Source organism: Lissotriton vulgaris, chromosome 1_1 (genome assembly GCF_964263255.1).
Source record: "Lissotriton vulgaris chromosome 1_1, aLisVul1.2, whole genome shotgun sequence".
Lineage (NCBI taxonomy): Eukaryota > Metazoa > Chordata > Amphibia > Caudata > Salamandridae > Lissotriton > Lissotriton vulgaris.
Genome location: NC_141685.1, coordinates 14,656,739 through 14,671,745, shown reverse-complemented (window position 1 = coordinate 14,671,745; position 15,007 = coordinate 14,656,739). Strand labels below are relative to the sequence as shown.

General features: G+C 46.2%; 1 protein-coding gene across 1 annotated transcript in view; it reads left to right on the top strand.

Moving 5' to 3' along the window:
- Positions 1-7,565, top strand: part of CCDC24 (coiled-coil domain containing 24) — a 176,100-nt gene extending 168,535 nt beyond the window's left edge. The window contains exon 9 of the mRNA XM_086954158.1: positions 6,151-7,565. Coding sequence (XP_086810284.1) covers positions 6,151-6,808 — 658 coding nt within the window. The 3' untranslated portion in view covers positions 6,809-7,565. The remainder of the gene's footprint in view (positions 1-6,150) is intronic.
- The last annotated feature ends 7,442 nt before the right edge of the window (positions 7,566-15,007 follow it).

Genomic DNA, 15,007 nt, shown 5'->3' with positions numbered 1-15,007 from the left:
CTCTAGCTCGTGGGCTCGGCTTCTCTCTCGGTCTGCTAGCTCCCCGGGGGACAGTCCTCTATCTGCCTGGTTACTACGCGCAGAGGAGGCTGCTCTCTCTGTCTCGGGGGCCCCTGTTTCGTCTTGCTGAGCGCCCCTCCTACCATTCTCTTCTACAGGGGGAGGTGGGGCTCTGGACTCTACCCAGGCCCTCAGGGCCTTCTGGAGATCTTCTTTGGTGCTAAGGCCAGTGGTAGGGATTTGAGCGTCTTTATAGAATTGTTTCAGTTCTTTGTGGGTGTAGGTGTCTAATTGTTCTTCTCGAAAGACTGGGTTCCCATCGGGCGCGGTCGTACTCATGGTGGTTGGGTGGTAGGTATTTGGGCAGGGAGCTTGCTATGTAGTGTGTCAGCTGCTCCCCTATACAATGACCACAAATGCTGATTTGTATCCTTCCGCTGCTTCAAGTGTAGGAAGGGGGAGGTCTTTCAGGGACCTCTCTCCTCCTGAAACGTTACCGAACATTAGAGTCAGGCCTCCCTGAGGGGAGGAATATGCACTTCTAGTCATGCACACAGAAACGCCAACACACTACAGATCGACACTACACCAATAGGTTGAGATAATACGTTCTTTATATAAGGTTTTTGCGTTAGGTCCGAACAGGTACACACAGGGGTTAGGGCTTGGTCTCCTTTCGGGGCTGGTCGGACTTGGGGGGTGAGGGATAGGTGGGGGGTCTTCTGGATTAATCAGTCTCTCTTGAACAGTTTGTAGTCTGGCTTTCAATCCTTGAGCCTTGGGAGAACTCTGGAGGGTTCGTAGAGGCGGGGGATCCCACGCGTAAAGCTCCCAATCCTTGAGCTGTGCGTGCGGGTATTCCTCCCGTGGTGATGTCTCTCGGTCGGGGCGGCTCTCTGTCCGTAGTGGGGACCTTGCGGGGCCCGTTCGCCTGGTACTCGACTCGCTCTGGTGGGGCGGCCGCTCTTGCACCATGTGGGCCGTCAGGTCCGCAGGACACTCGTGATCGCACCACCCGGTACCACGGGGTGCACTGGACCAAGGGTGCACGTACCCTGGAGCGCTGTGGATCTGCTAGGGTGCCACAGTACGCTACATCCTCTCCTTAGGCCTCCTCCGTACCTTGCGCTGCTTGTGGGCTGTACTGTCCACCACGTACTCTACGAGGCGTACTCTGCTGGTGGAGGGGGTAGCGCGTACTCTGTTGGGTTACCGTACGAGACATACTCTGCTGGCCTCCCAGTACGATACGTACACCTGTGGCTTCCTGGTACCAGGCATACTCCGCGGCCCTCCCAGTACGATGGGCGCACTGCTGCTACTCCGTATGAGGCGTACTCTGCGGTCTCCCAGTAGAATGTGCGCACTGCTGCTACTCCGTACGAGGCGGACTCTGCTGGCCTCCCAGTACGAGGTGCGCACTGCTGGTTGAAGGGGCAATTGGCAGTCCGCTACTGATGATCGACCCGCACTGTTCTGGGAGGGGAGTGCGACACGCACTCTGTGGCTGAGAGTACGGTGCGCATGCCTCCGGCTGATGATGCGACTCGAAGTGACTCGGCCCGCGACCACGGCTGCTGGGCTCCCGGAGTCACTTCGGGCTGTAGGTATCTCACGCTTCCGGGACGATCCACGACCAAGTCTGCAGGGCTCTCGGGGGGCTTGGGCTGGACAGTCAGGTCATACCTTTTTCACTGGTGAGCCTCGACCGGGTCTGCAGGGCTCTCGGCGGTCAGGACTTCTCTGTCTCTGCTGGTTCCAGGATCCAACTGCCTTCCTCCCCCACTGGACGCTGTTATATCACTTTGTGTTTTCCTTGCCCAGGTTCTGCCTCCTCCAGATGGCTCCTTGGGGTCCGGGGGCTGGGCTGCTCCTGCTGGCCATTTGGCTACCTTCCTTTGAAGTCCGGAGGTGGGAGGGGTTCTCTGCAGTCCGGCAGGGATCGGGCTGGCCTGGCGGGAGGTGCCATCGAAACTTCTCCGCCCCCATCCTGTTGGGCGAAGGCTCGCTCCCCCACAGCTGGCCAGGGGGTGAGGGGGCTCTGGTTTCTCTGGGATTGGCTTCTGGGGAGCAGGGCGCTGGCTGGCCTAACTCGGTATCGGTGACCCTGGGTCCTAGGCTTCCTGCTCTTGGGGAGCAGGGTGGGGGCTACGCTGGGGTGGCTTACTACTAGTCGGGGACGTGGGATAGGGTTACGCTGGTGGGGGGCCCTGTCCAGGGGTATGAAGGGCCATGCCGGAGAGGACAGGTCTAACAGCGTCGACTTGCACAATAACCGGTATAATTACTTCCGGTTGCCTAGATATTTTAAACTTCTTCTAAATACGCCAATGTGCATCAGTATAATTCCTTAATACAGAATCCCTTTGTACATCACTGGGCGCCACTCAATGTTCCATCACCACACTTATACTCTCCCCGCCTTCCGTTGTCACTGTGCAGATTTGCACACTAACCGATATACCAGCCTCACCAGGCATTCAATTATAGTTGTCCATGCTGCATTGTTTGAAATTCACACCTGACCATGGGGCACTAATATGCACCCTGAACAGTATGGCCTCGCCTGAAGTCCTCACTGTAGAAAGAGGTACCTAGCTCCTATCACCACTCTGTCACTGCATAAAAGAATGAGAGGTACCCTTTCGTATAATCAAGGGATTTGAGATTCAAACACCTGAGAAAGCATGATCCCCTTGATCTAACTTAACAATTCAACACATTTAAAAACAATTAATATGTAACTAAATATTAGAAAAATTGTACTTTTATTCTACAAATAAGTTTATGTAAACCACATTAAAAACACAATAAAAACTTTTTGAAAAATACAACAAAATACAGTTAAAATAAAGCTAATACATTCTCAATTATGGCCCGCATAATCAAAAAAACAGACAAACATGTAAGACATAAGGTTCGTTCAAAACAATTTGTACATTCAATATCCTGTGATATCACTTTGTTCTATACGTAGATATAATCTGTATTTCAACAAGTGTTGGAATCCTGAATTGTACTTGAAAAGTGCGTTGACGCGTTTCGATGGATACAGCAAATTACACCATCTTTATCATGACTTTATATTTTTCTGTCATGTTTGAAGGGTGAACAGTTTTTTCTCCCTACAATAAATACATGTATAATTAGTACATTACAATAATGGTCAAAATAGTCAAATACAAGATACTCTGTGCTATGATTATCTGATGAACTATCTAGCATAACAGTAGTAGCAATCTATGCCCCTGGAGCCTACTCGTCAGATAGAATCAGTCTACCTTTTTATAAATCTTGCTTTTCACTGCTGCACTCATGGCTCAGTACTATTCAGAAGTATTTGAGCATGGTAGTGTCTCGGGGTATTCCTATTTTGAATTAACAACCAACCTAGTGCGACTCTCATTTCAAGTTGTCCCATTCTGACACTAATGGAGATCGGGTAATGTAACTCACGCTAGAACCTAAACCGGCCACGGGCTTACAATTAGAGCATATTCTTCGTCTAACAGACTGCCAATTCAGAATCTTACCCTTGCCACTAGTTTGGCTGTGGTAGGATTCAGGCAGTTCCTTGGTCGGTCTACCTGCTGCAGCTTGCGTGTAGAGATGATTATCAGGCTTTTTAGCAATGAAGCTTCATACGCTGAAAGGTCATAAGATTATGTTTGAAAGCGCTCCCTTCCTATTGGACATAATTACGACATGTCTCAACAATAAAAAATAAAATGAACACCTGCATGGGGAATGTTTGGGTGGAGTCACAATAATCTTTAAGATCTGATAAAAAAGCTTCCCTCTACTTATATTGTTCGTTTTGTGGATCCGTGTTTATGAGGATCTGTAGGAAGAAGTTTAGAACGCAATCTATACGTTTAAGTTATTTGGTAGACCTCCCTGTCAGTCATTTCATGTAAAATAGGTTTCCTATCATACCTCTAACACGGCAGTTTCCTAGTCCCGCCAATGCCCCTGTTGAAATCGGATGCAGTCGGGTGTTCTCAAAACATTTCGAAAAGGCTACTGCAACAAAAGTGGAGAAAAACGAACTATTTAGTAGTTACATGTTTCTGTCTGTTTTTTTGATTATGCGAGCCATAATTGAGAATGTATTAGCTTTATTTTAACTGTGTTTTGTTGTATTTTTCAAAAAGTTTTTATGATATGTCGTACATTACATCGTGTTTTTAATATTGTTTACATAAACTTATTCGTGGAATAAAAGTACAATTTTTCTAATATTTTTTACATATTAATTGTTTGTAAACGTGTTGAATTGTTAAGTTAGATCAAGGGGGTCGTGCTTTATCACTCTGTCACTGCCTCTGTCCAACAGCATAACACATACTCTGATCTTACTTAGCAAGGTATTTAGCGTGGGCACCCTGATGCCCTTGGTAATTATGCCTTAGGGCATGTATGTCTGCAACATGGCACATTTTTTGAAACAAAAAAAATGCTTTTTGAAGGGTTTTCATTATTTACCACCAACTTCTAGTTGGTGGTAAATAACGAATTCTTAAACCCTTGTAGCACTGATTACAGTGCTACCTACATGTTGAATTACAGAATCAGTAATTTTACCAGTTCGGTATTTTACCATATCTGAAAAATTACAGATTCAGTAAAATTACCGATTCTGTAATTTAACATGCCCCTACATCTCATTTTCCAAATGCCGGTCGGTAACGGCCGAAATTACCGAATTTCGTCCGTTTCCGACCGGTATTTGCCTACCTACATCGGGCCCCAAATCTTTATTTTGACATGTAGGTAGCACTGTAATCAGTGCTACAGGGGTTTAAGAATTCGTTATTTCCCACCAACTAGAAGTTGGTGGTAAATAATGAAAACCCTTTAAAAAGCATTTTTTTTTGCTTTCAAAACAGTGCCATGTTGCAGACATACATGCCCTAAGGGCTGTATATATGCAACATTTGCACCCATGCACAATTGAGGGGTACAACAGGGTGTCAGTGACACCCTGCCACCCTTCTATGTTTCCCCCAATTACCGAATCGGTATTTACGGATTCGGTAATTGACATTCATTCCTATGGACCTCCAGGCCCATAGGAATGTATTGCAATTACCGAATCGGTAAATACCGATTCGGTAATTACGAATCATACCGATTCGGTAATTAAATCGGTAAAATTACCTACATCCCGACTGCCAGGTCTTAAATACTGATTCGGTATTTAAGAATCGGTAATCTGGGATTACCTACATCGGCCCTCCGAAATTAATGTTGAAAAATAAAGAACTTTTGACAAAGACATCTGATTAAAATTCTTTTACTTGGTGCACCTCAATTAGCTTCATGAACTGTAAATCGGCTTCTTTTATATTTTTAAGCCTTTTTGATTTTTATTGTTTTTTTTAAAGTTTTCGTTTTGTTGAAAAAAATGTCTTTCCATAATTATTGCTTGTTTATTATTGGAGAGATTTACAAAAAGATGTGTTCTCGTATGTGTCCATAGATATTGTGATGTTCATGGATTTATTCAACATCCATTAATGGAGAATTGCTTTTACTGGGAAGTATTTTGTTCCTTCAAAAGTACAGGATACCTGTGTGCAGGGACAACAGCCTCACAGAGCTCCCAATCACCAGCATGAGTTACAAGGAAATCGAGGTGTTTCAGAAGAGATCATGTTTATTCAAGATAAAAAGCCCCACCTGTTAAGTCGGCTGTTACCTTGTCAATCCCTGGTCTTCTCCAATCTCTTCCATCTCCTCCTACACATATTTTTATTCCCCTTCTCTCTCACCCTGTACTCACATATAATACCACAGCAAGTCTTCTGATTGTAGAAACATTCCTTCTACCAAGGTGTCTCCAAAAACAAAGAACTGATGTGGTCATTCTGTGGTGCACTCTGCCCTTCCCTATTACATGTTACTGTGGAAAAGTGTCCAGGTTTATGATGTTTGCTGCCCACAGCAATGATTAAGGCCTTTGCCGTAAGAGTATTATTGTTGTTTTATTTTGTGCTGAATAAAAGCATGAATGAATGGATGATTCCAGCACATCCTACAAAAAATCCTAAACCTGAGAAAGGGCCTTTGTTGGACTTTGACTGTGGGGCACTTCCATACAATGTTACTACATAGCTATTCACCACCTCTTTATTTATTTATTTATAGGCCACTGGAATCATCAGGAAGAATACCGACAAAGACGGCCACGTGTCCAAGGCCCTCAACAACATCATCTGCTGTTTCTTCATTCGACAACAGAACTCCTCCATGCCCACCGGGTGCAAGGGCAAACAGTGAGACATTTCGCAGATTGAGCATCTCTGCAAGGACTCCGATAACCACACGAGAATCTGGAGATGTGTCACGAGTGACGAATCCTAAGATAATTGCTCCTGGAACTGCTAAGATGAGAAGACCAGAGGTGGCCACATCTGCCCTAGCACATCAACAGACTGGAAACAAAGTCCATCGCTCTTCCAGCATCTCAAAGGTGGGCTCCGTGGTCCCTCCGACTGTAGAGCACTGCGTGACGCAAGTCCCTGCTGGCCAGTTAGGAGTTCTTACTGTGTCCTCAACTCCTTTCCTGAAAGCCAGGCTCTCCCACGTCATGCCAGCTAGCTCAAGTTTGTTAGCAACTGTTGGTGGTGTCCAGGGACTGCAAAGTGCCACACTTGCATCCGAAAACCTGGGCCTGGTGTTCATACCCACACCTCCACCCAATCCTCCTAACCATCGTCCAGCAGGTAAATCAGCCTTGTCCTCAGCCTCCGCTCCCTCTCCGAACCGCAGAGTGAAGCTGCTGCCATCAAACCAGCCTGCATAGAAACATGGGCTTTCAATTTACAAACTGAAATATATTGCAGATCTACTGAAGAGTGAATTTCAAAAGGATATATCAATTAGAGCAAAAGTAGGGGCCACATAGTGTGCTGTGGCAGTTGGCCACATCGGGGCTTTTTTGAAGGGCTGGACACTGGACTGTTGCTGCAGGACTGGCCAATGTGCTGAAGGTTTTTCCTAAACCTCTCTCAGTGAACCACCTATGTTTTCCATTCATTAAAATCCACTTGTAGGATATTAATAACTTACGTCATGTCCAATCCACCGCAACGCTTTTTCACCTGAACCTCTTCCCATAGTGGATGGTCGCTGATTGAGGTTTGGCCCTTGTAACTCTCATCTTACTCTCCTGTCTCATTTTACACTTCTATTACACTCCCATCTCATCTTACACTGGTATTATCACACCCTCAAGGAGCAGGAGTATCTCTGATGCCATAAGAGGCAGTCCTGAATTGATGATAGAATGTGTTAGGGCCATAACTGATATTAATTTCCAAAGTCTTCACTTTCAATATTCAGTCAACCTCCATCCACATTCAATGCAGAGTATTCTTCATGCTCAGTCTACTGTGTGTCCCAGAGATGATGGCGTCAGAGAGTGTTAAAAAGGTAGGTTCATCAGCAGAGGCCAGCCTCTTCCTGAACGTGGGGAGTGCTCGACTCATTTCACGTGTACCAAGCCCGCCGCTGCTTTAGAGCATGTTTGACACAATACAAATATGTTTTCATAGACTGTTCCAGTTGTGCCTCTTTTTGTGTGCTAAGTCTTTCCAGAGTCTAAAGCCACTGATGCGGCACAGAAAGCGCTTGCATAATGTAACAGAAAGCTCATACTGTGTTGGAAATAAGGAATATGTGCGACGAACACTGCCCATCGTTCGCGCTACCGGCAATGTATGATTTGTGGCGAGCATGCGATAAAGGCAGTATTTATAGGTGTTCATGAAACTACTAGAGGATTGTCCTGTCCATGCCTCAAATGATGTAGCTCATGAATTGGTCTATTTCAAAAATGGTGTATTGTCATATTGACTGCAATAATATTGGGCTCACACCTAGTAGATTCCCCTTTGCCCAAGAAGGAAATGTGCCTTTTCAGACAAATGGAGAATTGTCCGGTGCCACCCTCCATTTCTATTGAGTTATGCTGTGTTAGACGAGGAGTTTCAGGGATCGGACAAACCTGTCGACGAATCTCCGATCTGAAGGTGATCATAGATGGAGCCCCGTCCTTGTACCTCAAATCACTCTGCACACATGATAGCTGGTATTTAACAGTAATCTGATTATTTATTGTACAATATTTGTCTACAACTCCTCTATTAGAATGATCATAATTATTGTCAACACCTCAGCAGGCAATGTGCAAACTAGGGCACATTTTTAGAAAGGTCCTAATTATATTTTATCACTCATACCTAACCTAGTAGTGTATTCCTTATCCAAATTGTTTAAGTGTTGCCCACAGTGTAACTTACATGACTGTATTATTTTACTAAATTTACTTTAGGCCAAACCATGCATACCTTATGTTAACTTTGGGTCAGCAGCTGGAACTCATGGTTTGAGCATCTTCCCTCATTAAAAGGTCCTCGTGTCCAAGCTCGCCCCTGCACCATTAACTTCCATCCCTTTATCCCCAGTAATGCCATCTGGAGCAAGAAAGGAGTCACTTCTGCTCAGCTCTGTGAAAACATGCCGCTTCGTACGTATACTTTTTCCCTTCTTCCTTCCCACACTGATCTCAAGGGCATCTGCCTTTTCAGGTACGATTGCAGCACAGGCTCCTGAAAAGCTGAGAGTTTTGCGATTTGACTTGTTTCATGAGTGACTGAATACATGGGGCCCAAGCACACATCTGTTAGCCTTATGCATCAAACCACCCATTTTCTATGTCTTACACTGGGTGAACTGCACTGTAGTCAAGTTTTCATACATTCAGTGTGCCTCTTCTGTAACAGGCAGTTTATTATGCAAAAGCCCTGCCACACACAACAATAGTAGATGTGGAAGACTGAACACGCTCTTATTTAATAACTGCTGACCGTTTCAATGACTGTGGCATTGGAGGAAACTGAGCACCGGTCCCACGTGACACGTGCCTGCCCCAGGTAGTATTCAACACCACTTATGATGGTCAAGATGTTCCTTTCCCCTAGGTGTAGCGTGGCCTGCTTTTGGCAGATGAATCCCTTGCTGTGCTTGGGGTCAGAGATGATGTCTTTTACTCCAGCATCTGTTTTGCTGGCCTCAGCCCAACACGTGTGCAGCCACTGACCACAAGAGCAGGATTTCTTACTCTTTCAACTACTCATCTAGCCTTCGAGTTGTATAGCTGGGCTCTTGTGGTGGGCACTTTGATTTGGACTGAATTTCAATTTTAAACATTGGACAAAGATAATGTGGTTTTTGTGTGAGAGCAATGACTTTTGTTTTGAGATTCTGTACTTTTTTGACCTGATGAAATGGCTCTGCTGCATCCACCGAAGTACCTCTCATTATTTCACGCAAGACTAATTCAGACTTCTGCCAGAGCGCATTGGTTCCTCTTCGCAAGAACTGTACCCAACCTACCGCAGTAGGTGTCGCTCTTTATAGGTGACCTGGGTCTGCCCGGGTACCTTCTCATCTGTGGCACCACCCTTTTTCTACTAGTGTGTCTGACTGTGGGCTGCTGGGCTGTCGTACTGTTAGTATCATTTGGACCAGTCAGGAGATCACAGACTTTTTAAGCTCAGGGTGTTTGGGGGTGTATCACCTAAATTACCTTATGTTGAACTTGTGAGACTGAGCTCTGGGGACCCCATGGTGATCCATGTTCACTGGGCTCCACCTGTGGCAACTGGAGTCATTTATCCTGGGAGTCCTCTGTGCTCCTTACTAGACCTCAGACTGACCACCATGTAGACCCCTTGAGCCGGTGGCTGTCAGAACAGTGAGTCAGAGCAGTCCACGGCCTACTCGGAGAAGTCACAAGGGTTAACAACCTACAATCCCTAGAATCGAGGAAAACCTGCACAAGAGGACTCTGTAACTCCTCACCCTCTGAGATCATCTGTGTTGCTCTCTGCTGTCCCCAAACACAAATGAGAGTGTCCGGGTTCCGCCTCCATTCATCAAGGAGACGGGTGTAAAATCATTAGCTTGTCAAGGCGTCCATCTGCAAGACACTTCATGTGAGCGGAGACACCAGTGTGTACCAGAAGGGGTCAGATTTTCTGTTGAAACTCTTTTATTAAATATTGGAAGCAAAAGACACTGCCAGTCTTCAAAATTGCAGACGCCTTCCCAGCTCAATGTCTCTTTATTTATAGCACGATCTGTGTTTATTTTCCTGGAGTTTTCTCTGTGTGTTATTGACATTGTGCCTAAAATGTATGTTTTTTTATTATGTATTGTAATGTTCGAGGCATGTGAGCTGTACATCACATGCTTTGCATACTCCTGACATCTAGTGTTTGGTCTGGTCTGGTCTGGATGTTTGCAAGTTGTTTTTCTTCGAAGAAATCTTGCCAGTCACAAGGTAGGTGGTGACTCCTTTCGGTGATAGTGCGCATGGGCATCGACTCCACTGATAGATTGTTTTTTTCCGCCATCTGGTTCGGACATCAATTGCTGCGCTCCCGTTCGAAACCATCTCTTGGATTCCCCCCGGTGCGCAATCCACTTACCCTTAATGGTATTGTTTTCGATTGCGTATTTACCTTGTCCGCATATCGTATTTAATACAAAATGTTTTTGTTCGGGAAACTTGTGGAAGGCCGTTGGGCATATCCGTGTCGGTCTGCCTCGCAGTCGTTGAAACGGACTCCATTCAAATTCTGCCCTCGATGCCACGTGAAGTTACTGCTGACCGACTTGCACGAAGTGTTCAACCTGTGCTTCTCTCCAGAGCGCAACGAACAAGACTACGACGTGTGTAAATCTTTCCGCTCAAGCTCGACGTCGCGACATGCAGAGCCAAAACACCGGCTCCATTGCGGACCTCTTTGGCGAAGATTCTGAACAGGAACTCGTCGATGCCATAGGAGCCGAGGAAGAACAAGAAGAGCATATCTCCTTCTACGAATCTGGCTCTGATGTGCGGAAAACATCCCACAAGGTCAGTGTATCGTGAGTACCGATCCTCCCTTATCCCAACTCAGCTGAAGGAAAAGGCTCCAGTCCCACCTCTGCCATTGCGCTATGGTTGGCACCAAAAACATGTTTCCAGCGCTCTCCTTTGGGCTCGGCACCAAAACATATGTCAAAGCGTTCCGGCTCGGGATTGAGTCATCCACACTCTATCACTGAGCCAAAACCCGTCTCAGGCCCACCTCCTTTGACACCGAAATCGTCTTCGGAACCTAAATCCTCGGCACCCAAGACCCCGGCACCTAAAACTTTGCCGCCGAACCATAAATATGCACCAATACAATCGAAGGCACCCTTTTTCCATGTCCCGCCTCTAAAACTGGACCCAAAACAAAAGAAATTGTACCTCAATCTAAAAACTGGACATATTGCGACTAAATTGCCACTCAAACGCAAATCTGACTCAGAAGAAGCATATCACATTCCTTTAAAGAGGAAACATGTGGGTACTAACCCTTCTCCTCCATCACCTCCTTCCCCAGAAACACTTGTTAATTACCCCAACTAATTCACAACCACCATACACACCTGATGATCAGGATGACGTGATGGGGAAGGGGACAATAATCCTGCACCTGCAGACCCCTGGAAGGATTACAATACAGAGGCTCCCACAGATAGCGATCCTGATATCTACCCTCCTAAACCTGCTCCACTAGATGACAACATAGGCTATACAGAGCTGCTGATTATCACGGAGTTCAATTACACAAAGCATCTCTAGAGGAGGATATACTTAGCAATTCCCAAAAATCCACTCACACACTCCCCATGCTCAAATGTATGCTAAGATATGTGGATGACATATTTAAGGATCCTGTTCAGGCACGGATTCTTACCCCCAGGATAGACAAAAAGTATAAATTTGCACCATCAGTCCCAGTTTCCATCAAGGGCCAGTCCCCCATAGATTCGTTAGTAGTTTTTAATGCCCGTAAACGGGCCAATTCTCAAATGTCAGGAGATGCTCCACCTCCGGACAAAAAGTCTAAGTTGATAGATGCCACTGGGAAAAGAGTAGCCTCCCAAGCTGCAAATTTCGGCTGCATTTCTAACACCCAAGCCCTTTTATCCAGGTACGATAGGGCGCATTGGGAAGAAATGGGGCAATTGCTCCAATTCCTGCCTGATTAGTACAAATCCAAAGCTCAAGACCTAGTGCAAGAGGGAAAGCTCATCTCTAACAATTCCATAAGGTGCGCGTTCGATATGGCTGGCACTGCGACTAGAGCAGTCAACACCAGCGTGCTACTAAGAAGGCATGCATTGTTAAGTATATCTGGGTTTAAACCAGATGTTCCAGCTTCTATTCTTAACACGCTGTTTGATAAACAACACCTCTTTGGTACTGTTGTAGACACATCCTTAGAAAAGATGAAAAAGAAGCCCTACAGTCCCCTTCTGGCAGTGGTACATTTCGGCGCTCCTTCCATCGTGGGGGGTCCAAGAATACCTCCTCAGACACTGCCTTTATACCGTACAAAAGCAACAATCAGTCCTCTGCTTCCCAGGGTTTCTTCAGAGGGGGCTACAGAGGCAACAATGGCAAAGCGAGAGGTAGAGGTTCCAACACACGTACCTTCCCCTCCAATACCAAACAGTGACTTGCTTACACTCCCCCTGATCATTTAGCACCTGTCGGGGGGCGTCTTTCACAATTCCTACCCGTCTGGCAATCAATACCTACAGACAAATGGGTGCTAGGAATTACCTGTTCTGGAGCTTACCAACAATCCTCCAAACATTCCTCCACGTTCACACAAAATGTCACCAGACCATTTACACCTCCTCAAACAAGAGGTTCAAACGCTCGTACCACTACAATATCAGGGGTCGGGCATATACTCCCTGTACTTTCTCATTCCCAAAATGGACGGTTCTCTCAGACCTATTTTGGACTTCAGATAATTAAACTTTTACATACAATCAAATCATTCATGTGACGCTTCAACAAATCCTCCCACTGTTACAACAGGGTGACTTTGTCTACTCTAGACTTAAAGAATGGGTATTTCCACTTTCCAATACATCCCGCTCATCGCAAATTTCTCAGATGTGTAGTAGCGGGCAGCATTACGAGTTCAAGGTACTCCCATTCGTAGGCACCACTGCTCCAAGAGTCTTTACCAAATGTCTGGCAGTAGTTGCTGCTCACCTACGAAGACAACACATTCATCTCTTCCCGTACTTGGACGATTGGCTTATCAAAACCATTACGTACCGAAAGTGTTTACAGCACAATCACATAACACTGCAGTTACTGCACCAACTAGGGTTCACAGTCAATGTTTTGAAATCGCATCTTCAACCTTCCAACACTCAAAACTATCTAGGAGCCACTTTGAATACTCAAAGAGGTCTAGTCCTTCCCCAATGCAGCCAGAATTTGCAATATTCAGGCACTGACTCTTCAGTTTCAGCCCTCTCACTCACTATCAGCTCAAGTGTTTATGCAGCTGCTCGAAAAGATGGCCTCTTGCATCATGATTGTTCCGCATGCCAGGCTTCACATGCGTCCTCTTCGGGAATGCTTAGCAAATCAGTGGAACAAGTCGCAGGGTCTCTTAACTGATCTAGTGTTGCTAAACGGCTGTAGTCTTCTCTCTCTGCAGTGTTGAAACACACAAACTGTATCAAAAGGATAGCCCTTCATAGCCCCAGTTCCAAAGACAATGCTAGCAGGAGACGCGTCGCTCACTGGTTGGGGGCGGCTCATCTCCAAACTCACACAATTCAATGCTTGTGGAGTTGAAATCAAAGGGCTCTCCACATACATCATCAAGAGCTGCTAGCAGTGTTTCCAGCCCTCAAAGCCTTTCAAGTTCACCTTGTAGACAACGCTGTCCTAGTTTGCACCGACAACATGGCAGCTATGTTATATATACAAAAACAGGGGAGGACCCACTCTCACCAACTGTCACACCTGGCTCAAGACATTTGGAAGTGGGCCATTCACCACAACATCTATCTACTAGCAGAAGAACTCCCAGGAGTGAAGAATCAGATTGCCAACCTTCTCAGAAGACAGAGACAGCAAATCCACTTCCACTTCACCCTCAAGTTCTCCTCCCATACTTTCAAAGTTGGGGGTTTCCTCAATAGATCTTTTTGCCACACATCAAAACACAAAATGCCCAAACTTCGCCTCCAGGTATCAACACCCGCTCTCCCAAGGCAATACAGTATGGATGAACTGGTCAAGGATATTTGCCTACGCTTTTCTGCCTCTCCCTCTCATTCCATTAGTGGTTCAGAGAACCAGGCAAACACCACTCACACTTATTCTAGTAGCTCCCACATGGGCCCCTCGGCCTTGGCTCACGACCCTGTTGGCGCTATCAGTAGTCCTGCATCAAAAACTGCATCTCGTATCCAGTCTCCTCGCACAGAGCCATGGAGGAATCAGATATCCATTCTCTCCACACACAGAGCCACGGAGGGATCAGATATCCAGTCTCCTCACACAGAGCCATGGAGGAATCAGATATCCATTCTCTCCACACACAGAGCCACGGAGGGATCAGATATCCAGTCTCCTCACACAGAGCCATGGAGGAATCAGATATCCAGTCTCCTCACACAGAGCCACGGAGGGATCAGATATCCAGTCTCCTCACACAGAGCCATGGAGGAATCAGATATCCAGTCTCCTCACACAGAGCCACGGAGGGATCAGATATCCAGTCTCCTCACACAGAGCCACAGAGGAATCGGATATCCAATCTCCTCACACAGAGCCATGGAGGAATCAGATATCCAGTCTCCTCACACAGAGCCACGGAGGGATCAGATATCCAGTCTCCTCACATAGAGACATGGAGGAATCAGATATCCATTCTCTCCACACACAGAGCCACGGAGGGATCAGATATCCAGTCTCCTCACACAGAGCCATGGAGGAATCAGATATCCAGTCTCCTCACACAGAGCCACGGAGGAATCAGATATCCAGTCTCCTCACACAGAGCCACAGAGGAATCAGATATCCAGTCTCCTCACACAGAGCCACAGAGGAATCAGATATCCAGTCTCCTCACACAGAGCC